This window comes from Amblyomma maculatum, chromosome 1 (genome assembly GCF_055883805.1).
Source record: "Amblyomma maculatum isolate TAMU_Amacu chromosome 1, ASM5588380v1, whole genome shotgun sequence".
NCBI lineage: Eukaryota > Metazoa > Arthropoda > Arachnida > Ixodida > Ixodidae > Amblyomma > Amblyomma maculatum.
Genome location: NC_139344.1, coordinates 323,053,311 through 323,079,640, shown reverse-complemented (window position 1 = coordinate 323,079,640; position 26,330 = coordinate 323,053,311). Strand labels below are relative to the sequence as shown.

Genomic DNA, 26,330 nt, shown 5'->3' with positions numbered 1-26,330 from the left:
TCGTTTTGGCATCTGCCGCCGTACGCCAGTGTCGGAACTGGCACTGCACGCTCACGTGGCCACCTGGTACCGCTGCAGCACTTTTCAGAACTAGTGCAGCCAGTGCAAGCCAAATCGAAGAGACCTGTCGCGTTTTTCCCCACTCGTTCCCACCTGTTCTCTGTCGTTCATTCACGCACATGGCTTGCAAACGTCACGTGCTGGCGCGCGGGAAACTTAAACTGATTTATTTTTTATAGGAAGGGAAAGGCGCGGTAACTGTCTCACTTGTTTTCCGTGGACACCACAACCGCGCCGTAAGGGAAGGGAGGAAGTTGGGAGTGAAAGTGGAAAGAGAAAGCGGAGCCGCAGTGGAGGGCTACGGAGTATTTTCGACCACCTGGGGATCTTTAACGTGCGCCGACATCGCACAGCACACGGACGCCTCTTCGTTTCGCCTCCATCGAAACGCAGCCGCCGAGGTCGGGTTCGAACCCGGGTACTCTGGCACAGTAGTCGGGCGTCTTACCACTGCACCACCCCGGCGGGGCGCGCGGGAAGCGATAACCGCAAATGCGCGCGCCTTTAGGGAATGGGCGCGGCGCTGCTCTAGCGAACTGTCCCCTCTCATTACTTCCGCGCGCAGCTTGAAAACGTCACGCGGCAAACGGCCGAGGGTGATGCGATCGTCTTTGGGAAAGGCACACTTTCCAGTGCGTGGTGCGGAGTTCGATATATCGAACGACCGGTGAATTGAGTTCGATATATGACGCGGCTTTCCTATACTTTTACATGGGATTTTCAGGGGGTTATTCCGTGAATTCGATATAACCGAAATTTGATATATCCGGGTTCGTCTGTATAAGCATATGGAAACTTTGACAGTTTTTGAATTATGGTTAATGTCTGAAGGCAACTCATGCTATGAGGGAAGCCAAAATGAAGGGCTCTAGATAATTTCAAACACCTGTGGTCCTTGACGTGCCTGACATTGCACAGCAAAGCAATCACCTTGAGTTTCGCCATCATTAAAACGGAGCCACTGCCACCAAGGTAAGAGCCTAGATATTTTGGCAGTGTGTGTAACTAGTGCTAAATGGCAACCTGACGAGGACTAAAAATTTGCTGAAATTATGCAGAGTTAAAATGAAAGGAAACATTTTTATACAGTTGTTGCTATGAATGAAGCCATCAGACGGAAGGAACAGGAAGTCAGAACAAGCCTGCTAGAATGATTAAGGTTCCAAAGTTAAGATTCATACACTCCAATGCTTTGTTATATAATATTAAAAAAAAGGCTGTGCCATGATCAGATACGAAATATTTTCAGTTATTCCGTAGTCTTTAATACTTACTGATAGAGCTGTATGTGGATTGTTTTTTCATTCTTGTTTTGCATTTACTCATGCTGACAGCCTTTATATGCACCTCCTGCAGCCTTTCGCCATGCTTCATGCGCAACAAAATGGCTGTCACGGTGACAGCCATTTTGTTGCGCACAAAGCATGGCGAAAGGCTGCAGGCTTATCTAATCTGCTTATCGTAATTTCTTGTGGCTTGCATTACTAATGCTATGCTCTGCACCAAAAAATGGTGCCAGTGATATCACTTGAAAACCTCCTATAGCACAGTTTAGCATCAACCCTAAAGGAAAGCTTTTGTGTCTTTATTTTCCTCATAACTTTCACCCCTACAAACCATGTGATGCACCAGATTGCAGCCACTAGTTCACACCAAAATACCACAGCCTATGAAACAGGCATTGGTCAAACGTTTTTTAGCCAATAACTACATTTAAAGTATTACTAATTGCACAGTAAGTGGGGGATACACTGATACTGAGCTGCATATGAGTGCCTTTTGCCCCCATCGGGATTGAATTTCAAGACCTGGAGCTCAGCAGCTGAACAGCAAAGCCACTGTAGTCATATGCTGTAGTGGGTAGTATCACAACCTTCAGTGCAAAATAACATAGCTATAAAGCGGTAATCACATGAGGCGACAACCCCTAGCGATCCGTCGCGAGACGCAGCTGCCAACGCCTGTCGTTGCCGCTGGTGCACACCGCATGGAACGATGGGGCTCAGCGACAAAGAGGCGCGTTTTCAGCGTTGCTCACCGCCACCTTGTCGTTCGGTCAAAGGGAGTGCAATCATGCTATATCCCGTTTTTTAACACTAAACAGCATGAAGTATGATAAAACACTGATGAAATTTCTTGTAATGCATCGCATTTTAAGGGATCACAGCAAAGCGGTGCGCTACTACACTGCGATGGCGATTTGCATTGCAAGCAGTGACTTTCTTCTGCTCCTTTCGAAAATTACCACACTGGGCTTTTTTTTTTTTTTTTACTACCCTTCCAAGCTTTTACTGAGATGTCTCGATGCGCTCATAATACACGGATCAGACGAAGTGAGCATCTGCAGGCACCAGGTTCATCGCCCAAATCAGACTAAAAAAACAAACTTAACCTGGGGGGAAAAAAAAAAGCACCCCACAACCTTCTACGGTTGGCAGCCTCGCGAGCTGCTTCCGGGCGACACGCAAAATTTTCTAAAAACCCAGAAACTGAGTGACAGCGATGAGCGGCAATGCTTTGGTGGCCCTCAGCCCATCGCGCGAATTGTCGCCTCAAGCGGTTAGCGCTTAAATCCATTGGTTTGCACACAGAAAGTTTTCACACTGAATTAAGTCTCCACTTGGCTATACAACCTCCAGAAAAGTTCTCATAACTGAACTGTGGGAAACAGCAGCACAACTGACAACCTTGCTTCTCAGTGCACTCAGCTACTACCTAACCACAAATCAGGGCGACTCTTTTGGTTTTGTGTGGCTTAATGTCATGAAATGACACATGGGCTATGAGGGTTGTCGAAGCTAAGGTCTCCCAATTAACATCAATGTGCACTCAGACTGCACATCAATTAAATGCTATTATCATTTTCATCTGATGAATGGAAGGGGGCAAAAATTATAATAATGTGCAAGACAGGAAATCCCATATTACCCTTTAATTACAGACAGATCTCTGCAACCAGTACAGCTTATAAATTCTCGAGTATATCATCCTTTCGCGATTCACCACAATAACACAACTGCTGAAGCCGACAATGAACATGAGTGCTCCGACTCAGTAGCCGAGTGCACTAACCACTGATTAACTGTAATGACTTGTATACATCATGTGTGCAATTATCTGAAATACAGAAAATAGTTAACTGCAACACAGATCACCACAATCCAGTATGATCTCTGCATACCGATTTGTGTACATGAACATCAATTTCTATGACACCAGACAATGAGAGGGTCTCATTATTATGCTTTATTAAATGAACAGATTCTTCAGAGTCAACAAAGAGTGCCAATGTGAAGCTTAATGGTAAAGTACTGCTTTCTATTACTTCCCAATTAGAGCCAAATGATATAGCACAATCCTTCCAAACATATCTGTGCTTGTGCAGAACACAATTCGCAACCTCTTGATAGGTGTGTTGAGCTGCAATGGAAAAGTTTATAACTCTCGTCAAGGAAGACCTTACAATAACGAGAAAAGTAATCAGGTGGTCCAAATATAAAAAGGATATCTGCAATGCATTGGTGTCCTCAGGAAAAACGTTGGCAAGCGCAATAGTTCCAGACCTGGCATCTACTGTTTCGATTTGCACTTCTTTTCCAGCAAATCCACCTTGGAACTGAAGGTGCACCTCGGAAGGCATGACGGGATTAGTGAAATCCATGCACACCCATTGAGGCGTCCCCTGCAAAAGCTTTGCATCAGCAGTGTTCATACCTGCGCAAAGGTCTCTAAATGATATCTGCACCTGGTCAGAGTTCCAGCAAGTATCGCTGTTACCATCGGTAAGGTGCTTTCTTCCAAAGCTTGTAGCATCTCTGTTGAGCACCGAGCTGACCCTGTAATTAAACATTTCAAGTGTAATGCGTCTAAATATTGACATAGCATGCAGCTCGCGGCCATGCGTGGAAAGGGCAATGCAGCAAGCCTCCTTCGTAGCTACGATGGGAGACGAATGTTTCCATATAAAGTCTATCATCTGATATAAAGCTGAGGGCTACTTGTGGAGGTTGTTGTGGCTGTAGGAAGAAGGAAAAGAAAATGCACGGGCTCTGTAGCTGAGCCACCTCCGCTGCCTCGTGCGGACAAGAGAGAAAATAGACAAGAAAGCAAAAGAAGAGAGAGAGAAAGACGCGCGTCGCAACAACCGCCATCCACCATCGAAGCGGTGGCGGCCTACAACAGATAAAAATTCGGTAGTAGGCTAGCCCCGGCCGCAAGCGGCGGTGACCTACCTGTCCCAGCCCTATCAGGGCCAGGAACAGCCACCCTTCACCGGTTAATTTAGAACTTCTGGGAAACGCACTGACACTGCACAGCAAACTGGCGCTTTCACATTTCGCGGCCGCCGCAAGTGGGCGAGTGCCTGCTGGCACTCGATTCTGCTAACTTCGAATCAGCAGTCAAACTATCGCGGTGGGCCCTAGGTATAATTTGCTCTTCTGTCACATTTGACGCAATCTTGCACGTGCCACTTGATAGCGGCAACATTTGAACGCGAAAAGTATACATAACAAGTTTACCTCCTCCTCCAGGGTGGAAGAAAGAGCATAACACGCTGCACGCGCTATGACAGCAGAGTGTCTTACCGTATCTTTGTATCTTCAGCAATCAAGTTCGCCATCTCATTTCATTTATTGCTGTGTAAAGGTGATAAAATTAATTTACGCAAGCTGCTGTTGTAGCTTCCTCCATGTGTTGTAGGAACTTCGCGAAAACGTCGCGACGCTAGCGACGCCACCTACGTCACGTCGGAAACGTCGGCATATTCGAAACCATCTGCAACTTGTCAGCTGTAAAATATCAAGATAAGCAGTATCGCGTTGTATTAACCGAAATATAATGCGAAATTATAAATTATTAGGCACGTATAGACCGAAGGAAACGGCATGAAAGGTAACGAAGAACGGAGCTTTAATAAACCAGGTCAAGCCAAACACCTCACAGATCCGAATCCGTACGCGAGAAACGTGCTCGTTGATACATCTGTGTTATATCTGTGTTGTAGCGCCAGCGCTGACCTATGAGTCGGTTCTCTTCAAAACGTTCAAACAGTGATTAACCATGGAAGTGCGACGTAGGAAGATGTGGCACAAAGGACGTTTAGGCAAACGTCAGCGAGCTACTAAGGACTGTGATGAACAGGCTTACGAGAAACGTCCCCGCCGCAGCACAGCCGAAGATGACACAAGCGTGCGTATGCTTCTTCCAGTAAAAACGAAGCATGGCATCGTGCAAAAGTCCCAAATCGTCACCAGAAAAGACGACCCTGCTTCAGACGGAGACCGATCTGACAATGAAGACCATGAAGACGACGAGCCCGCTGTGAAAACACCAAACGAGATAAAAGTCCCGCGTACGCCCGTCAAATCGTTGTCCGAGAAGTACCGGCAGCTCCAGGACATCAAGCAGAAAATTGGCTCCCTGGCAAGCGCCATTGTGGAAGATCCGCAGGACAAGGTTGGACATCTGAAAGAGCTGGTAACTTTACTTCGTGGCGGATCGCCCGGCATTTCGCACATCGTGCAACGACTGGCGGCGCTCACGCTGCTTGAAGTGTTCAAAGACATCGTTCCAGGTTATGCGATCACGGCGCCAGCTGCCCAGGGCAATGGACCTAAGCAACGCCTTAAAAAGGAGACGCGAGCCCTTGTAGGTTACGAAGAAGCGTTACTGCGGTATTACGGCCAGTACGTCGGCTATCTGCGGAAAATACTGGCTCGGCACCTGAGACGTCTGAAGAGCCCGCAAAATGCGCTGCGTCTGCGACTCTCCACGGCACTCGCCCAGGTGGCAGCTCGCTGTGTGTGCGGCCTGATCCTAGCGCATCCCCATTTTAACCTGCACGTCCAGCTAATCGAGCTGGCAGTCCACTGCCTTGGCAGCCCCGACGACAAGATGTCGCTGGCAGCATGTCAGGCGCTGCGTCAACTGTACCGCCAGGACCGACTGGGGCAGAGCACATTAGAGGCGGTCAAGAGGACCAAAGCCCTCCTGAAGGCCAGGGGCCTGCAGGCAAGTGTGGTCTTGTTTTGTCTCGTTATGAGACCGTAACAGGTGGACAAACAGAAAGTATTACAACAGAACAGAAACATAACAGAAAGAGGTTATAAACGAGGCGAAAGCAAATGAACCTAACAATAAATTTTGGTAACTGCTATAGGTAGAAAAGCAGTGATCAACAAAAAAACTCTGAATGTGGGAACAAAAACAAAAAGCACGGTAGCAATTATGCTTGCTAGCAGTCATGTTAGTGGCCAGAACATTTCACAATAGTAGTCATCGCCACAATGAATCAGCTTTCTGTGAACAGTCATTTCCAGTTGGCTTCAGAGATAAGAAGTTTGGACGTCACTTTCTTTCTTTCTTTCTTTCTTTATTTGTTCCTTTCTATTACAGAAAGCCGGAGCGAAAGCTAAAGGCTACAGAGCCTGACAAAGGCTTCCGCTCATAGTGGAAACAAGTGGACAAAGGCTTCCGCTCATAGTGGCTTCCGACTTCATAGTGGAAACAGTGCTGTCATTTCATGTGTGCTGCCATCTTCATATTATTCATTTTGTTGACCAAACAAACAGTCCATATAGATTCTGAAACTATTTCTTCCATATAAAACGACATTATCTGACATCTGATGGAAGAGCTATGATAATGCATACAATAGCTTTTTCCACTCAAATTTCAAAATGATGATTATAGCAATCGAACTTCATACATTAAGCTTTTAATCATATTTGATGCGGACATAACTTCTTACTCACACTTGGCCCTAAAAAATTATGTAGACCAGATGTTATCTCAAATGATTTCCTGAGGCAATACATAGAGCGGTGCAGTAGATACTAGGATCAATATTTTATAAATCCCTCCTATTATCATTTTCATCTGATGACTGGAAGGAGGCAAAAATTATAACAATGTGCAAGGCAGGAGACACCATACGATACCAATAAAATAATCACTGACAGATCTCTCCAACCAGTACAGCTTGTAAATTCTCACACATATCATCCTTAAAGCATGTTGCAAACTTTCTTGATGCCCACAACCTTTTGTCACTGCGCCAGCATGCATTGTGTAGCTTTCAGGTAATGTGCATGATCTTGCACTTGGCATCAGTACCTGCAGGGAAACTAATATAATGCTTTTCCGACCTTTCATATGCCACAGCAAATTAAACTGAAAATGTGATATTTCATCAGTGATTGGGGAGTTTTAGACTGGGTTACAGATTTGTTGACAAACTAGACACAATTCATATTCTTTCAGCATATGGAATCTGCAACAGGATCTGTCGCATTCCATTGTGTTCCGTTGAACGCATCGAAGTTCACCGGTGTTCTATAATTGGTTTGCAGAAAAGGAAAGGTGCAGTATCTGCCATTTGCAGAATCCCGCTGCCACGTCTCGCGGACAACACAGCAACGCTCAGGCTTACACTTCTTCAGTGCCGATTCTGCAGTGATCTCCGAAATTTTTTTTCTAAGGAAGCTCATTCAAGCCACTGAGAACTTTCAAACCTCGAGTGGCGTAGTCTGCTGTATTTTTCAATTCCCCAAAGGTAATAAATTTGCAGAGGCTATTAGCTACCCTTTTTTAATGGCTTTAGAATAATGTGTGTGAAGTTGATCATCTATGATAAATAGCAGGCTGGAAATGTTTGCACAAAGATACCATTTGCATAATGTAGCTTCTGCCAGCTGTAAAAGAAATTCAACGAAAATGCTTCCACTTGACAGTAGTGCCGCTGCAGCGTCCCAAGACGCTTCTCGGGAAGCAAAATCGGCCTTTCTTTGTGTTATAGAGCATCACGCAGGTAGGATGCAACAAGAACGAACGCTTTATTCAGGCAGCTCCTTTTATAGCCCGCCGGTGATGTTATGACCACGTGATGGTCATGACGCGATTCTTGCGCAGGTAAATTCGTCTAGCGCCAGCGCGCTTCCTCGTCGCCACTTTTATAGAGCGTCACACAGGTAGGACGCAACAAGAACGAACGCTTTATTCTGGCAGCTCCATTTATAGCCTGCCGGTTACGTTGTCATGACCATGTGATGACATCACATGGTCATGACAAGGTTTGCAGACGACGCATCACTCTGGAGTGCTGTCAAATTGGGCCTAACTTGTGCACTGGCAGCTGTTGTGTATGGGGGTTATTCTTGAGGATCTGCTAGACACTGCAGTTGCCTTCTAGCTGCGGCGTGCCAGCCCTAACAGAGCTGAGACCCCCAACCCGCGGTGCGAGAAGTCGCCACTGCGGCGGGTTTGGTCCAGAGGGGACAAGCACCGAGTTATATACCTGAACAGGCTTTCTTATGCCCGAGTTCACTGCAAGACACAATTAACACTTGAATACAACCGCCATAGCCAGCGAATGTCCCGCTCGCGTAAGGGGGTTAAATAAAAATCCACCAAAAGGAGAAGCACATGTGAGGATGTGAGAGGAGTGTTCTGCTCACCTGGCGTGGCTTCGCGCTCACGGCCTGTTGCGGTAGGTGCGTACGGTGACCGGGCGACTCAGTGACAGCGGCAGTCTACCCGGCGGAAATCATGAACTGCACGCGTGTGCGCTCAGCCGCCGAAAAGCCCTGGGCGAGTTGCGAGAAGTACGCTTCTCGGCTCGGACCAGGGAGAGGTCTCCTGGTTACGCCGGAAGGAAAGAGGGAAACCCGCGGTAGCGTTGCTGCGGGATACAAGGAGGCAGTGGGGGTGGCCAGTGTGCCCTCTCCTCCACCAACCTCCCTAACAGCGCGCGTAATCCCGCGGTTATAATGGGGTCAGGGGATTCGTGTGAATCCCTACGTGTGGTAGTCTTTATTTCCAGGGCCAGCAAATAAAGCTGCATACAAGGTAACTGTGCAGACAGGGCTAGAAAGCTACAACTTCTAAATTGCCAATTTAATGCTCAAATTCAATATTTAAAAGGGTTGGCTAAATTAGTCTTTACAAATTGTCTTTGACCTGGGAAAATGAACCAAGTGGAAGACTAGGCCACATAACTCTCACAACGCTTAGTTGTTTTGACAGGATAGGTCACTTTCTTTTTTAGTATCTAGGATACCTCTACCTAAGACACCTAGAATATTCCACAAATCTTATGTTTGCTTTGCAGAAGCATGATTTGTAAAATGTGTTGCAGACAAGAATGATAGAAAAGGCTTATTCAGTAAATGGCCAGCAGTCTTTCCATGGTCTGCTGGTTTCTTTAGAAGAGTACATATTGTAATTACCCTGCCAAAGTATTTCCAAAAGATGGCATTTGTATTGTTTTACCCTGTCCATCCTCACTTTCGTTAAGCTCCTTTTACATTAAATACGAGAAGTCCTTTGTGTCCCTGGCTGCTGGTATTTTATCCAGCAATGGAATTGAAAACCCTATGCTGAAGTATAATTTTGCAGTGTCACTTTTTATTGCGAGTCAACTTTTCAATGTGTTGCTTATGGTAGTACTATCATCTCGGACAACTTTTCGTAGCTCTGCAGCGGAAGGTAGGCGGGAAAGGGAAGGAGGCACGCCTTTTTCACTGAGCTGTGCCAGGCATTGTTCGGAGTCGGGGTGCAATGGGAGTGGAATGAGGTAGTGGGGGACAGAAGCCCGTTACCTTCCCTTTCCTGTCTAGCCTTCACTGCAGAGCCAAAAAATGTCGTCCACAAATATAGTTCCTGCTTTCTGTCATAAGAAATTAGGGGCAGCTGATTTGTCTTGCTGCCTTTAGAGGGTGTTGTGCTGTTATCTACGGCTATCCTCATTCATCATGCATACAGAGGCTGGCTTATTGCCGAATACAGTGCTACTACTCTCTGCCCGTACATGTACTACTTAGCACCCAGTGCAGGAGGCATATTATCGCTGCCAGTGCAGAGCTGCTTGCCCACACATTTCAAAACTGTGGCTCCAAATGTGTTTTATAATTTTGCCAATAATATGGCTTGCATTGCAGGTGCAGCCCCGTGTCCTCGAACCATTCCTGTCGTTGCGCCTTCGGGAGTCCAAGGTAGCAGACCAAGGTCGTATTGACCTCAAGAAAGTGCGCGAAGGGTTGCAAAAAATGTCCCGTAAAGAGCATCGGCATCACAAGCGCATGCGCCGTCTGGAGGCACAGCTACGAGAGACAGAGGCACAGGAGAGCGAAATTTTTAAGGACCGCCTCCAAGGGCAGATATTGCAACATCTGCTGTGGACATATGCTCACGTTCTCAAACAGGTGCCTAAGAGGCCGGAATTGAAGCCCCTTCTTCGTCCAGTGTTCAAAGGCCTGGCACAGTATGCACACCTAGTCAATCTTGACTTTTTGGAGGACATTCTGGATGCGCTTGGCACACTGCTGAACTTGCTAGGCTCTAGAGACGCTCCTTGCTGCTTGCAGGCTGCATTTGCACTTTTGTCAGGCCAGGGCCAAGCCCTGACTGTTGATCCCCAAAGGTTTTATGTGGCACTGTTTCGGTGCCTACTTGAGAGCCCCCTTGCCAGTGCACGGTCACTGCTGCTTTGCTGGCGGCTGATGGTGGTGAACCGCTGCAGGAGCTTGTCTGTAGTCCGCCTCAGGGCCCTGTGTAAGCGATTTGCCACAACATGCATCGGTCACGCCAATTCACTCGGCTTGACCCTTTCACTCGGCATGCTGCTCAGAAGCGAGCCCAAGCTGCAGGCACTACTTGAGGTGGCTGACTCACAGGCTATCTTCCACCCCTATGTGGGAGACCCTGACCACGCAGGCTGTGCTCCCCTCTGGGAGCTGCACATGCTGAGGAAGCACTACAACCCATCAGTGGCCGCCATTGCCAAAGCAGTTGCCTCTGCCAATCGCATTCCACCCATGCTGGCCAGCCTCGATCCTGTTCGTGTGGCAGGCAAGCGCATTGATCCACTTGCAGCGCTACCAGCTCGTGGGTCTGAAGCTGCCAAGGCAAGTCAGCATCGGTACAGAGTGAGGACAGGCAAATAAATGCGTATTTTATTTAATCCGTGTAGTCATTCATAAGAAAATGGTAAACAAATGCAGCACTCTTCCGTTCGTCAGTATCTCTTCGAGCATCCCAGGACGTGGTTCCCAGCTCTGCTGAGGGTTGGCCTTTGGGCCTCAGGAGAACAGGGCCAAACACATTCGCTGCACAAGTTTCACACTGCTGGTAAGGTTATGACAACACAGATATTGCTGAAATGTATGCACACTGGGACCCAGAACACTGATGCATTACTACACCTGGCCATTCAGCAGCTATGTCAGGGCTGCTAAATATTAATGTCATTTCACTCGGCAAGAATTATTATTCCTGGAACCACTAAAGACAGCACTGCAACCAGCAGTTTAACAAAAATGATGGGGCAGATTGCTCCTAATAGAGGCTATTTGTTCCCTTTACTTACTGCAGGTGTGTCTCCTTGGACAGTTACACACAGCAGACTTGCCATTCTTTGGCAAGGTGAAGAATGTGAGGCATTTGTTGGCTTCCAATAAGATTGAAGGTAAACTTTTGCAGCAACTGCCAACCCCAATGACTCCGTGCAACGTCACTCACAGGGCGTCTGCGTGGTGCTTCCTCTCAAGAAAGCAAAGCCCTAAAGGATGGCTTTGTGCACTACCGCTGGTTACAAGGGGTCCTTTGAGAGCATGCTTTCTTGGCGTGGAAAAGGCAGGGCCCTATCGTGCCTGCGCTGACATAAGTGATCATATCTCTGCATTGCATGCTGCCTCCCACAGACTGTATGCGTGAACAAATTGTACCTGCTCGTCAACTTCAAAGCTAGAACGCAGGAATCACACTTTCAACTATACAGCGTAGCAACGCGCATTACTATTATTATGGTACAAAGATGGGCAGATACAGCATAAAAATGAGCCTGCAACAAGCAGAAAAGTTTGCGTGATGTGCCTGCTTATACTGTGGGTAATGAATATGCTGCATATGGAGTTCGATTTAAGAGACATTTAACTACACTCTTGGGCACCTTTGAAATGCTCAGAGCAAGATGAAAAGCAAAACAAAAATAGGCGCTCTCGGACAGAGAGAAGATGACATACTGAAACAAGAACACTGTACCAATGCCATTTCCGAGTAGTATAACAAACTGGTTTTATGTTTTCCAGCTCACTTCATGCATAGTATGATAAGTGTTCCAATTACAATTATTTTCTGTGGAAGGTTACCTTATTGCTTGCTTTCATGTAGCATATATTTTGACACACATAGCATCCTCATATCCTTTTTAAGGGCATTTCTGTTAAGATGAACAAATTTTCTGGGCCCTTCAAGTTTGTCTTACAGGATGTCTATTGTAAAGATAATTTAAAGATAATTTCAGGCATTGTAGCAGTGAAGGCTAAGAATTAACAGTGTTTGCCACTATCTTGAGTCAGCCAAGTGGACCAGTTCCCATTCATCATGCCTGCACCTGTGTATGGCAGTTTGGCATGTGCACAATGTACAGTGGCTAGCAGTTTTTAGGGTAAACAAAATTACAGCCAGTTTGCTGAGTTAATCAAATGCGAAGTAGGTGCACTAGCACTGCTTATCTCTGCTGTACGTTTCTTGGCATCGTGTCTACAGCAGTGAAAGAAGGTCCCCAGGACAGAGAAGGATAATCGAAGAGCAGAGAAGTGTGAAGGTGAGCAGCAGTTAAGTCGCGGAGGTAAGCTCAAGTTGCTTCACGATGTGGCAAGCGCGTGCTGAACCGAGGTCTAGGAAGCACTGTGAGTACATGCCTGCTGTCTCTGAAGGCTGAGGGGTAACTGATGCAAGGAGAGAGAGGCCAATGTTGGGATGTTGCGTGAGCAAAACGCGGGTGCTCAGTCTGGAGTAACATGCACCTGTGCAACTCTGTCTGCTGGCAGCCGCAACTATGATATGCGCCACTCTCTCATCTGTGGCAGCTGTATGGCCACTCTGCCTATTTATTGGCTAAGCAGCGTGATGCGGGCGTCACCACCCTCTCTCGGGCTTCAAATTCACAGAGAGAAAGACTCTGAGAGAGCAGGACAGACATTGGCAAAACCTGTGATTGCAACTAGTATAAGTACGCACTGAAATGAGGGTTGGACCTGCTTTATAAGCAAAAGTGCGCAAATATCTTGCTTAACTGGCATGTTTTCGTCACATGAGGTGCTAGTGCAAGTAGACGACCAAGGGCTAAGGGAGGAGCTTGTACGGCATGTGAAGTAGCACTGCACATTACTTTACGATGTCGCATGTTATTGCTGTTAAAAGCAATGTTATTACTTCGAAAAAAGTATTGAAAAAGTGTGTTATTGCCGGAAAAAGAAAAAGCTGGGTGCAAGAAAAAGGAGACTCTTTGCCAACTGCACAGACATTTTTGAGAGGGACGGAGCCAAACAAAGCACACGACATTGCGCAGTAGAGCAGGAAGAGTGAATTTGATGCAAAAAAAAGATGATACTTCACTGACCTCATTGTTTATGAAAAATGCCGCTCTAAAAATGATGAAATTTATGCATTTTCTGAATTTTTTCATTCTAGCTTAAATAAAGATGTCATCCACGATATTTTTTGACGTGTTTTCTAAAACCCGACTTCACTGTTAATTGCGTTTGAATCTCAAATTTTCATTGCATAGATTTGTAAAAAAAACTACAAAAGGCATAAGTGTTGCAAAATCTGCCACACTGAGAGCTGGAAAATACCATGTGTGCAACGATCCGCGACCTTTAAGGAGTAATTTAAACATTTGAACCACCTCTTCTGCTCACCTTGTGCGTGACAATATATAAAAAAACTAGAAAAGTACTTTTTGTTGTTGCAAAGAAATTAAAAAAAAGAGGGTTGGGGTTTGAAGCGCCACAGCCGCCAAGTGCGCACCTCACGCGCCGTCGTTTTCTATGGTGACCTGACATGTGGCCTTTGCCTGCGCTTGGGCCGGAGGTCGTCTGCTTCTCTCCTGATTACGAGAACAGATGTTGCTTCCTCGTTGTCATCTGCATCCTTGATAAATTTACCATAAATTAGCCCCCAATAACAGATATAAATAATAGTTTATGTTTTCCTTGCCATCGAGAAGTGCCAGCTCCTTTGCAAATCATTCTGGGAAAACAGACAACACTTTAGCAACTCTGAGCATATGTCGTCTGCTCTGATAAGCGAGAATCTTATGAAGCACTGGAAGTGGAGGACAGTGACAGTGAGGTGGTATCTCCTGCCATGCACAGGTATTACTCTGTCTATTGTGAGCATATCCGGAATTCATTTCTTGTAATGATGAGAAGAGTAACTCACTGAGTTATGAATTACCAGTTAGCACTCCACAAAATGCATTGATGAAGCTAGCGCACAGGCAAGCATTACCAGCTGTGTATTGTGAGTTGGTGTTCTGTGGTAGTGAAAGTAGAACAAAATTTTTTTTTTTCTCACTGAATATCTACATTTGCTTTTTTAGGACTATACCACTGTGAGAATTAAAAACTTCTCTGCGAAATGCTCCAAAAATGCTCAGGAGATGAGCCCCCTTATGTGAAAGTATCCCCTTCATGGATCACTGCCTTGTCGTGGCGGAGGGGCTTGCGAAACGCGATAAAGTCGTGAGCTCTGCTCTGTAGGGCCACCCAAGATAGACAGGTCACGGCAGAGAGTTCTGAAAAAATGTGATTCAATGGAGAAGGTAATGGAAACCCACTCCAGTATTTCCTGCCAAGAAAACCCTATGAACAGTCACAATAGCATCAAGGATATGGCGCCGGAAGATGAGCCCCCCCCAGGTTGGAAGGTTGGAAGGCGTCCCACGTGTTACTGGGGATGAACAAAGGGTGATTCCTATTAGCTCCAGGACGAATGAAGCGGCTGGACTAAAGCCAAAAGGACGCTCAGTTGTGGATGTGTCGGGAAGCGACCGAAAAGTCCGATGTTGCAAGGAGATATATCACATAGCAACATGGAATGTAAGATTTATGACGCAAGGTAAACTGGATGTCGTCAAGCGTGAAATGGACAGATTGAACATTGATATCTTGGGTATCAGCGAGCTCAAGTGGACCGGAATGGGAGAATTTAATTCCGGTGACTATTATGTCTTTTACTGTGGGCACGAATCCAGGAGAAGGAATGGGGTCGCTCTCATAGTAAACAGAAGAACGGGCAAAGCAGTGCTAGGGTACAACCCCAAAAACGACCGAATGATTTCACTTCAGATCGAAGGTAACCCTTTCAATATAACAGTTATCCAAGTCTATGCACCAACCACTACTGCTGAAGAAGCTGACGTTGAGAGATTTTATGCTGACCTGCAATGCCTTTTAGACCGCACTCCATCATTAGACGTCCTTTTTCTCATAGGAGACTGGAATGCTAAGGTGGGGAGTGAAGAAATATCCGGAATTACAGGCAAGTTCGGTCTTGGTGAGCCAAATGAAGCTGGGCAGAGGCTAGTAGAGTTCTGTCAAGAAAACAACCTGACCATAGCGAATACTCATTTTCAACAGCACAAGAGGCGCCTGTACACATGGACTTCACCGGACGGTCTGTACAGGAATCAGATTGATTATATTCTTTGCTGGCAGAGATGGAGAAGCGTTATACAAGCAGTAAAAACAAGGCCTGGGGCCGATTGTGGCACTGATCATCAGCTTCTTGTTGCCAAATTTAAGCTTCGATTGAGGACAACGTAGAAAACTAGAAGGCCTTTCAGGTATGATCTGGATCAAATTCCATCAGAATATGCTGTGGAAGTGAGGAATCGATTTCAAGAATTAGATCTAGAAGACAGAGAGCCTGAAGAGATGTGGACTGATGTTCGTGATATAAAACAAGAAGTTGCTACTAAGGTAGTTCCAAAGCAAAAGAAATGCAAGAAAGCAAACTGGTTATCTGAAGAGGCTTTGCAAATAGCTGAAGAAAGGAGGATGGCAAAAGTTATGGGGGAAAGAGAAAGATACAAGGTTCTCAATGCGGATTTTCAGAAAATAGCAAGAAGAGATAAGAATGCCTTCCTGAACATATAGTGCCAAGCAGTTGAGGACAACACGCAATTGAGGAACACAAGAGCTTTGTATAAGACAAAGATATCAAAGGAAGCTTCTGTGCTAAGCTGGGCGTGATAAAGGACAAACGAGGCAAGGACCTCACTGAAGCACTGTACAAGAAGGACCCGGATGTGCAAACCCAACATAAGACGGTTGTGATTACTGATCTTGAGCCGGGCAACCTGAAGAGTGAAGTTGAATGGGCCATAGCCAGCCTTGCTAAGAACAAAGCTAGCGGAATTGATGGCATTCCAGCTGAGTTGCTTCAAAACCTCAACCATGATGACGCTGTTAACATTCTGTATACATTATGTCAGCAAATTTGGATAACCCTGCAGTGGCCACAGGATTGGAGGAGGTCAGTTTACATCCCCATTCCAAAGAAAGGCAGTGCCAAAGATTGTTCCAACTACCGCACGATCGCGCTTATTTCGCATGCTAGCAAGGTGATGATGAAAATCCTTCAAGGTAGGCTGCAGCAGTATGTGGATCGAGAGCTTCCAGACGTGCAAGCTGGGTTTCGCAAAGGCAGAGGAACTAGAGACCAGATTGCCAACCTTCGCTGGATCATGGAAAAAGCAAGAGAGTTCCAGAAACCCATCTACTTCTGCTTTATTGATTATGCGAAAGCGTTTGACTGCGTAGATCACAGCAGATTGTGGCAAGCTCTCCAAGAAATGGGAGTTCCAATTCACCTCATCTGTCTCCTCAGGAAGCTGTATGAAGGGCAAGAGGCCACAGTCAGAACTGGGCATGGTCTTACTGATTGGTTTCCGATTGAGAAAGGAGTGAGACAAGGCTGCATACTGTCGCCCTGCCTATTTAACCTATATGCTGAGTGCATCATGAGGAAGGCCGGTCTGGACGAGTCTTCAGCTGGAGTGAAGATTGCTGGGAAACGTATCAACAACCTTAGATATGCGGATAACACCATTTTAATGGCAGAAAGTGAAGTGGAACTCGAGACTTCTGATGCGCGTACAAGAAGAGAGTGAGAAGTTTGGGCTTAAACTGAATATTAAAAAGACAAAGATCACGGCGTCTTGCCCTATCAAGTGCTGGAGCATCAAGGGACAACAAGTGGAAGCTGTGACAGATTTTCTCTTCTTGGGCTCCAAGATTACCCTGGAAAGAGACTGCAGCCATGAAATTAGGAGACGCCTGCTTCTGGGAAAGAGAGCCATGGCTAGCCTTGACCGCTAGCCAAGATCCGTATAACTCGTGCTATGGTCTTTCCAGTTGTGATGTATGGATGCGAGAGTTGGACTGTGAAGAAGGCTGACCGCTGAAGAATTGACGCGTTTGAATTGTGGTGCTGGCGGAGACTCTTGAGAGTTCCTTGGACGGCCAGAAGATCAAATCAGTCGATATTGTCGACCATAAACCCTGACTGCTCATTAGAGGGTCAAATTCTAAAGTTAAAGCTCAGCTACTTTGGTCATCTGATGAGAAGAGAGGAGTCGCTGGAGAAAGATTTGATGTTGGGAAAGGTTGAGGGTCACCGGAGAATGGGTAGGCAGCGAACGCGATGGTTAGATGGCATCCTCAAGGCGCTGCAGAATGTGATGTTAGGAAGATGGTGAGAGACCGGAAAGCGTGGCATGATATGGTCCATAGGGTCACGAAGAGTCGGACACGACTGAACGACTGAACTGAACTGATGTGAAAGTATATTTGGAGTCCTTAGTTCTGTATTGATAAAGGTTTTGTGTCCATTTCAGAGGTTACGATTGTCCAAAAGATTGTTCTTACAGCCCTGGTACTTGCCACAGAAAATGTTACGCACGAAAGACATGGCTTCAAACTTTTGCTGATTTATCCGTTGAGCAACAAGACCTATCATCCAGTCGAGCCAGAAGAGCCAAATCTACAATCAGCACAATATATGTGCACCATTCTTATGTGTATTTCTCGAAATGCTACACACACAGATTCAAAGCTGTGCAAGGACCCATTCATAAAGCACAAAAAGCCATGCTGGGGAACTGCGGTCATTTCGAGAACTTTAATGCGAACTTTACCTACACTGAGACTAGTTTCAGGTGACAAGCTATGCCCCAAATTCTATATAAAATGTACAATGTTTAACAAAGTGTCCGAGGTTCTGGGCCAAGAAGGATTATCACTGCTGTCATCTGCACATGGAGACGTGGACATGCAGTGCAGTCCACTGCTAGAAGTTGCGATGGAAATGAAACAGGCCGCAGAAGACGGCTGACTGCTCATTAAACAAAGTGAGCAGGAAATGCGGTGTCGAAACCCATAGGGGTATCTTTCCCGGGACACCTGTTACTACCTCAGGAATGCAGCCCTCCGCTACGCTGTCCCTAATAGCCCGAGTCGCTTGGAATATTACTGTTAGACCCCAGAAACCAAATCAAATCAAACCAAACCAAACCAAGTTATAAAGGTTTTCACAGCACTCTTCCCCTCGGGAATGGGAAAAATTGCATTAAGAGTGAAAATTAAATATATAAAAAGCAATATATTACTTGCACGCCACTGGAATGGTCACAACGCTAAGATAGGTTTCCCAATAATACATGATCATGTTTCTTTTTTTTTTATTACAGTCCTGTGTGCCTCCTACTTACCATGTGCCCATCCATAGCTAACATCTGATGTGAGACTACTATTGTTAGTCATCATATGCCCATACTCATATCATGTACCAATCGGCGGTGTCGAAACTTGCTGTCAAAACCACGTACTTAACTCAATTGCCTACTCATTCGTGCACCAACAGTGACTCGATAACGCCATGGCTGGAGCTGTCGGTGGCACAGAGGCAACTCAAGCAAGAAGAACATATATTTTCATCTACATTCATTGTCCACAAAAAAAAAAAAAACACCTTTTCTGAGAAATCGTGGTGAACTTGTCTTAAATGTTAAAGTGCCTCTTCAGTTGTAGTTGCATGAGAACCTCCCGCTTCTGCTTACGCACTGCAGCAAATATTTGAGTGTTCGTGTTTCCCACTAAAACAATACGAGAAAATTTGAGGGAATGCCGCGTGCCTCGTGACCATAAGAAACAACGGCGCGCAGGGTGAGCAAGGTGCGCACCAGGCGGCTTCGACACTTCAAACTGTTTTATTATTTTTTTTTTTCAAAAATAATTTTTTTGCAACAACAAAAAGTACTTTTTCAATTTTTTTATATACAGAGCAGAAGTGGTTAAAATGTTTGGATTATTCCTGGAGGTCAGGAAGCGTTGCCCACATGGTGTGTTCCGATTTTCAACATGGTAGTTTTTGCAAAATTTAGGACATTGGCTACTTAAAAAAAAAAATGCAATGAAAGTTTTGGACTCAAAGACAACGAACAGTGAAACTAGGTCCTAGAGAACACGTCAAAAAAGTTTGTAGATGCGATCTTTACTTAAGTTTGAAATAAAAAATTGAGAAAATGCATAAATTTAATGATTTTTGGAGCAGCATTTTTTATAGACAATCACATCACAGAAGTGCCTACTTTTAGATAAGAAAGCGCATACGTTTATGTTTCCAAATATCAGTGCAGGCACCTGTGCGAGCTAACATGCTTTAACAAAAATTGTGACAAGTTGCTCACTTTAAAACACTTTTTCGCATTTTTGGACATGACGTCTGCAAAACAAATTTGTTTTTGCAAAAATAATGCTTCTGCCAGTGCTCTTGTCATCCAGTTCCAGAAAACATCCCATTAGCTTCTGCTCGTGGTGTGTGGACACACAGTCTTGGCACACAGATTTTTAATCTATGTGACATTATCAAAAATTATCAAAAAATTCTAGTGATCACTAAACTGCGATAAGGCGAAAGCCCTTATTGTGTGGTGGTTTGAAGCCCTCCACTCTCTTTCTCTCTGTTTTCACTCCCACCTTCGTGATGACGTGATACCGTAAGCTATCAGCCAACATATAAAGCCCCGCTTTGACCGAGCCATATGAATGTGCATGCACGGCCTAGGGATAACGTGAATGCAAGGGTCTTGGCAGGCTGATTGTGATGTCACCCTACCATATGAAAGGAGAGCCCCGAGTTGGCAGCTCCTGCCAAACGTAATGTCTGGAAGCTCTATGTCCAGTTATTGCTCGGCCATGTCAGCTGCCAGCTACCATCTCCCATGTATCGAAAGCGTTATGAACGGACGGACGGACAGACGGACATGATCCGTAAGCACGAGACATTAAAGGCTCGCCTTAAAATTTACTGCATCTCCTTTTGTGTGGAATGACCCCAATGTTTTTGTCCATGGCTTCGAACATCCCATTAGCACTAACCACACAATTAACTGAAAGCTAATGAGTAATTTAATTAATAACATATACTTCATTTCACAGAGTTTGTGCAGCACTGTGAGAGGCAAGAGAGGCCTGGGTGAATCAGGATGATGTGCAGAACATGACTGATTGCTACACTGTAGCTGAGAGATGTGCAGTGTAGCCATGTCATCCTAATTTTTCACGGTGCTCCAAACAGCTTGTGAAGTGGATTTAGAGTAAATTACAACCACAGGTAAGAGTTTTAAAAGACTAACTCCCAATATTAGGAATTTTCTAAAGTGTTCCTACTTCCAAAAAGAGCACGTTGATATTATTATTTTTGCCTTGAAATGCTAGCTTCTGATTTTAAACTATCACCCGTCCCGTCCTTTCCTGTGTTCGCTGCACCCTTCATTTGGCAATTTACTGTCAGCCCGGCAAGCCAGAGCCATTTGTGGCAGCATACCTAGAAGCTTTGCGTCAAGCTTGTTCTCAGCAGTGTGTGCCAGCAGCTCTTTGAGAAAGCAGACCAGGTACAGGAATGTGTGCCTGTGGACTTCTGGTACCATTTGGGAAACAACCTGCACAGACAAGAATCCAAAACTTGGCAACTAGTATGCTTGAACACGTACAGACTTTCACAATAAAGACGATCATGCAAGAGCAGTAAGGAACAACTGCTGGCCTGTTCTCTTGTCATCCAGTTCCAGAAAACATCCCATTAGCTTCTGCTCGTGGTGTGTGGATACTCAAATAGCAAATCGAATATCCTCATATTCGATTTGCTGAACTAATCAAAAAATGCAAAAAGAGAGGAATCAAATTTCCTCTCAAGTCGGATGGTTTTGAAAAGTTAACAGAAGATTAAAAAAAAAAAAAGCATGTAACAGTTTCCTTAAAGAACTGTTCCAAAAACAAGGTCAACTCTGACATAGCATGCTGCCATGATTGCTTCGTGCAGGATGGAAGATTCAGTTACATGATGTGGTCCATTCGTATGGTACATTTCATCCTGGCATTCAATACTGTGTGACATGACAATGCTCAGGCACGTTGAGCAAGTCACACTTTGCGAGTACATCTCGGAGGTCATGGCTAATACGAAGCACTCAACCATCTCACCTAGTGAGTTGTGGCATTAGTTTACTATTGTCATCAATAGCAAAAGTAATTTTCAAATATGTACAACATGGCAGTTCACTAGTCTACAGTGAACAAGGTTTAGCATGGCACTTAGTTAGAAACAATTAAAAGTGTCCCATCACACTGTGTGCTAATAAGTATTGTGTCTTCTGAAAGCTAGAGCTGTAACTTTAGAAGCTGTAGTGCATTACTGCAGTGCAGTAGCTAGCGCTCTGCTGTTTCTAAATGACTGCAGTCAAACCTGGATATATTAAACTTTAAGTGTATAGTGAAACAGTAGTTTGTTATATCAATAATTCAATATAAAAAATGGCGGAAATATACAAACTTATCTGTAACCTAGAAGCAAAAATACATTGCATCAATGGTAGTGATATGCTCCTTGTCGCAACATACCACCCGCTGGAATCCTGCCTCCAAGATGGAATAGCAAGGCGTGGCTCGCTCAACCTGCCTGAGCACTGCCACCCAATATTGGGTGCCAGGTAAAAGCGCTATGAAAGGCATCATACGAATCTGTTTCTTGTAGAACCTGCAGCAAACAGTTCGTTGGAACTAGCTGTTTTCTATTACAGGATGTTGAATCATGTTACCAGTACATTATAAATAGAATAATCATGCATTAAAATTAAGGCACAGATAGTTTTTGTAACACCTTTGGCAGCAAATTGAATGAAGCATTCCAGGCCATGAGCACAGCTAGTATTTACTCATGTTGGCTGTGCTGCACAAGTATAAGGGGTCAAAAGCCACACTCAAGCACCACCCCATGTTCACCTAGTCACACAGTTTCTGCACCTGCGCTGCCAGTAGTTGCTCAATCTGTGCAGCCAGTCTGTAAACACACACAAGAACTGATCGAAGAGCAGCCGTACAGGAAGCACCACTCTTACAGGGGGCAGCGTGTACAGTTCCACTTGTGGACTGACCAGAAAACTGTGATATATACTGTGTGACTTTTCGATACCCTTTACACAAAATTCTCAAGGGGCTAACCTGTGTTTATGCTCAATAATTCTGAATATTTTGATTCACTATATCCAAGCTCGTCTGTCTTTAGTGCAATGATCTGCAATAGTCAAAAATATTTATATACAATATTCAATTCTCATTCAATTCAACTGTCCGATTTGTATTCAATTCAGTCACTAAATGCACAAGAATAGATTAAATTACACAGAGACACTATGAGGTGGCTCAGTGGTTAGGGTGTTTGACTATTGAGCCGGGCGACCGAGCTTCAATACCGGCTTCGGTGGCCACGCTTCAATGCAGGCAGACCGCAAGGTGCTGATTTACTGTGCATCAGTGTACGCTAACAACTTCAGGAGGCTGAAATTATTTCGAGCTGTCCACCATGGTGTCCTTCATCGCCTTAGTCACTCTGGTACATTAAATCCTGTAAACCCACTCAGCAAATTCTTTTGAGGCCAACTGCTGTGGCAACTTTCCCTAAAACACCCCTCCCCAAGAGAAAAAAGCCTTACATAACAGAAGTCGGAATAAATGACATATATGTTAACAATCTGACAGTAGATAGCAAGAAATATCCATAAGCATTTGCTACAGGTACTCTGGTTCAGATATGAAGTTGATGGCCAATTTCATGGTGAAAGCCCGTAAAGTGCAACCCACCTGCTTAGAAAGGATGAAGTTGTTTGAGCAATCAAGGCAACGTTGGTAGCAGGCATAAGGAACCACAGGCTCAGGCAGGGAGTCCAAAAATAGCAGAAGTGCTTCAGCCATAGAATGTACGCTGCCGGCTGGAGTGGTCGCTAAGGCATGTGCACTTGCGACAGAGTGATAGTACTGCACGAGAGATTTATTTGGCAAGGTAGGAATTTCTGCAACACACTTCAGACCAATGCGCCTGTGCTTGAGCATGGGGTCCTTGGATGCCAGCATACGTAAGCAACTTATACCAACAAGTTACTATACAATCACTTATGCATGCAAGTAGTGTGCCTACAATTGTCAGTGCTATTCAGCTGCACAAACTGGAGTGTGGGGCTGAACAACTGCCTCAACAGCACATAATACATTGAGTGGATGTACCACAAGAGTATCTATCCTCTTCAGGCATGCATTGAGATGCAGATTTTAAAATAATCTAAGCTTCCTTGCTGATTAATTATGCAAATTCTGTCTGCTCTTCATATATCCATACTGCGGCTCCACACTACTTCCAAGGTCTCAATTATACTTATTTTGTCTCAATCCAGTTAAATTAACAAATCAACATGTTTTAGGCACTTCAAGACATTTATGCTTACAAAAAAGAAAAACAAAATCTCCAATGAAAACTAAAACTTACCAGAGGCACAGCAGAACTAGCATGAAACACAGAACCCACCATTAAATTAAAAGGACTGTCACTCACTTCAGGTGCCAGAATAGGCACTTTTCTAGACAAGATTTTTCAGACGGTTATATGTCAGAGAATCAGTTTAGTTCAGATCACAGATATGATACGATATGAAACATATATGACAGTTTTCAGGTCACACCCATAAATGTGGATGCTGCGCCTGAAGTGATTACACGTATATTGAATATCTATTCAAAGCCAAAAAGAAAAAAAGGAAAGCACAGGAAAAGACTGTAGAGAAGTACTTAAAGGGGCACCGTGACGTTCGCCAGACCACTAATTCCAGCCAGCCTCTAGGTTCTTTACAGCTTCCCGATGCCCCAAAGCCCAATCACAATGGTGAAATCATAACGTCTAATATTTGAACCCACTTCAATAATCAGTGTTTTGGCACCGATGCGAGTGACACACGACGGCAAAGTTCGTTAACGGATATGACGTTTCCTTCTCGCTTGGCCACTGCTTCGCTGATTGGTTGAGCACGCACTTTAGATTTCACATTTGAATGTTCAGGTCACTATGCAGTAAACAAATAAAAGGTGTTTTAATTCCACGTGTTCTCGAAGTGCTTATAAAGATGGGGACTGTAAACTCAGATAAATGCAGTGTTGTCAACAAGCAAGGTTAGTGCCTGGTTGCTGTGATAATGGTGATGGTGGCTTTGCCCTTTGTAGCGGGTCGCCGCTGGCTTCTGGAGCGGCGGAGCCAAATATATAATATAAAAAAAAGAACACAGAAAAAAGTTCGCCAATTCGCTGTCTGGGCTCTACGGTCACAAGCAGAAAGGCCACTCTCGCAGGCTCCTCATATCCCAAGGCAGGTGACACTTTTGGATCACGGAGGTCGGTGAAATCGCTGGACAGTCCAAAATCCCGTGGCTGATTGTATCTGCCGACGCTCCACAGACAGCACTAGTTGTGTCTAGATCGCTCATGACGTGCACTCACCATACCCGAGTCCACAGCGGGATTCTGGCAACAGGCCACTGCCCAGGAAGTTGTCATATAGTCGTTCCTGGCAAATGAGCTCCTTGCTGGCCCTGTACAAATACAGGGTAGGCTTCGCCTTAGCTCCTGTACGCCATTCCTCGTCACTGCCTTTCGCACTCGTTCTTGCACTTTCACACACGTAGCGCTCGAGTGATCTGTGGCGGCGGCAGCAGCAGCGATGGACGCCGGCGGGGCACTATGACGGAGGCGCAGACTTGCTGACTGTCGGATCCACCTCGTCGCCACCCCCGCAAAGATGGTGTGGAGCAGCGTCTGGTGGGCTAGCCTAGCTTTGGGCTGACGGAGAAGCCGGTCCTCGTAACATGTTATAGCACAGCGTCGTTACCATGGTAACGACGCTGCCAGAAATTGCAGCTACAGGTTCAGTTGGATAGGCAACCATGGTGGATAGCTTCAGTTTTCAGTCAGGAGAAAGCTGCGTCTCTCATAGGTTCCGTCCAAGTCAAGCGCAGGGTGAGTGAAATGGGAGAGGGGCTTTCCCTCACACCGGCTCAGACGCGTTCTTTTTTTCTTGTATTTAGATTGTATTGTATTGTATTGGGGTTTTATGGCGCATAAGCAACTGAGGCTATCATGTGCCAAGAGCAAGGTTAAAATCTGTTCTTATTTGAAAAGGGAAGAAGGTTCGTTAAAGTTTACAGTTTATTCAGAACGTCTGCTTCTTTTAAAAAACTAAGAACACATGTTAATTTATTATTGCTCTTTCTCCTAAAAGTAATTTGGGATGGAAAGGGATGGCACGATCATAAAAAATAGTGAAATGCTTTCTCCGTAGTGTCTCTAGTTTTGGGCATGTAATCAGGACGTGGTTGACTGTGAGTACTTCTCCGCATTCTCCACACGTAGGCTTATCTTGTTTCATTAGTAAAAAATTATGTGTGAGATGTGTGTGCCCGATACGCAGACGGCATACTGTAACCTCCACGAAGCGTTCTTGATGGCTGCATGATTTCCATTCTTTTATAACTAATTTTACTAGGTGTAGCTTGTTATTAACTTCGTTATCCCATGCAGCCTGCCACTTTTGTCTCAGTGTTCTTTGTATAAATTTTTTGGCATCATTATGTGGAATTTTCATCTTCTGTACTCGAGCAATGGAGGCGGCCGCGGCACATGCATCAGCCCTCTCATTACCGCTGATTCCTACGTGGCTTGGCACCCAGCAAAATTTGATATTAAGTCCTTGTGTTTTTGCTATCACTACATAATGGACTATGTCCCCTATTAAAGGTTCTGTAGCATTTTTTTGATGTAGTGATGCGAGTACGCTCAGAGAGTCTGTATAGATGATACTGTTTTTGATGTTTTTGTTGACTATTTTATCTATTGCTAGGGATAAGGCGTAGCATTCGGCAGTAAATATTGAGGCACACTGTGGCAACCTTACTGTTTTTTCCTGTTTGTCTTTTATTACTGTACTGCCTACATGAAATATTGTCTTTGAACCATCTGTATAAAATGCCTTGTGATCACTGTATTTCTCATTTAATGCCAAGAACTCTTGTATAATGTGTTCATGCGGTGTTTGTGATTTGCGAA

General features: G+C 45.0%; 3 protein-coding genes across 3 annotated transcripts in view; 1 reads left to right on the top strand and 2 right to left on the bottom strand.

Moving 5' to 3' along the window:
- Nucleotides 1–3,290: 3,290 nt before the first annotated feature.
- Nucleotides 3,291–4,804, bottom strand: LOC146207294 (nuclear receptor 2C2-associated protein). Its single transcript, XM_084583073.1, has 4 exons — nt 4,647–4,804; nt 3,806–3,896; nt 3,569–3,742; nt 3,291–3,495 (listed from the first exon to the last, which is right to left on the bottom strand). Exons 1-4 carry the CDS (start codon nt 4,679–4,681, stop codon nt 3,382–3,384), a joined length of 414 nt encoding a protein of 137 aa, XP_084439199.1. The 5' UTR covers nt 4,682–4,804; the 3' UTR covers nt 3,291–3,381.
- Nucleotides 4,805–4,843: 39 nt separating this feature from the next.
- Nucleotides 4,844–11,003, top strand: Noc3 (Nucleolar complex protein 3). Its single transcript, XM_084581725.1, has 2 exons — nt 4,844–6,072; nt 9,999–11,003. Exons 1-2 carry the CDS (start codon nt 5,122–5,124, stop codon nt 11,001–11,003), a joined length of 1,956 nt encoding a protein of 651 aa, XP_084437851.1. The 5' UTR covers nt 4,844–5,121.
- Nucleotides 10,995–26,330, bottom strand: part of Ocrl (Oculocerebrorenal syndrome of Lowe) — a 59,278-nt gene continuing 43,942 nt past the window's right edge. Inside the window, exons 19-21 of the mRNA XM_084582980.1 lie at nt 23,049–23,176; nt 20,737–20,851; nt 10,995–11,165 (exon numbers count right to left, since the gene is read on the bottom strand). Of these exons, the coding sequence (XP_084439106.1) occupies nt 11,017–11,165; nt 20,737–20,851; nt 23,049–23,176 (392 nt within the window). The 3' untranslated portion in view covers nt 10,995–11,016. The remainder of the gene's footprint in view (nt 11,166–20,736; nt 20,852–23,048; nt 23,177–26,330) is intronic.

Bases quoted from the DNA above. Each gene is read 5' to 3' on its own strand.
- LOC146207294 (XM_084583073.1), bottom strand. From the start codon at position 4,681: ATGGCGAACTTGATTGCTGAAGATACAAAGATACG. The intron at 3,743-3,805 runs GTGCAGATATCA...AAGCTTTTGCAG, and splicing joins CTTGCTGGAACTCTGACCAG to GGGACGCCTCAATGGGTGTG. The intron at 3,496-3,568 runs ATATCCTTTTTA...CGAGAGTTATAA, and splicing joins AGGACACCAATGCATTGCAG to ACTTTTCCATTGCAGCTCAA.
- Noc3 (XM_084581725.1), top strand. From the start codon at position 5,122: ATGGAAGTGCGACGTAGGAAGATGTGGCACAAAGGACGTTTAGGCAAA. The intron at 6,073-9,998 runs GCAAGTGTGGTC...CTTGCATTGCAG, and splicing joins TGAAGGCCAGGGGCCTGCAG to GTGCAGCCCCGTGTCCTCGA.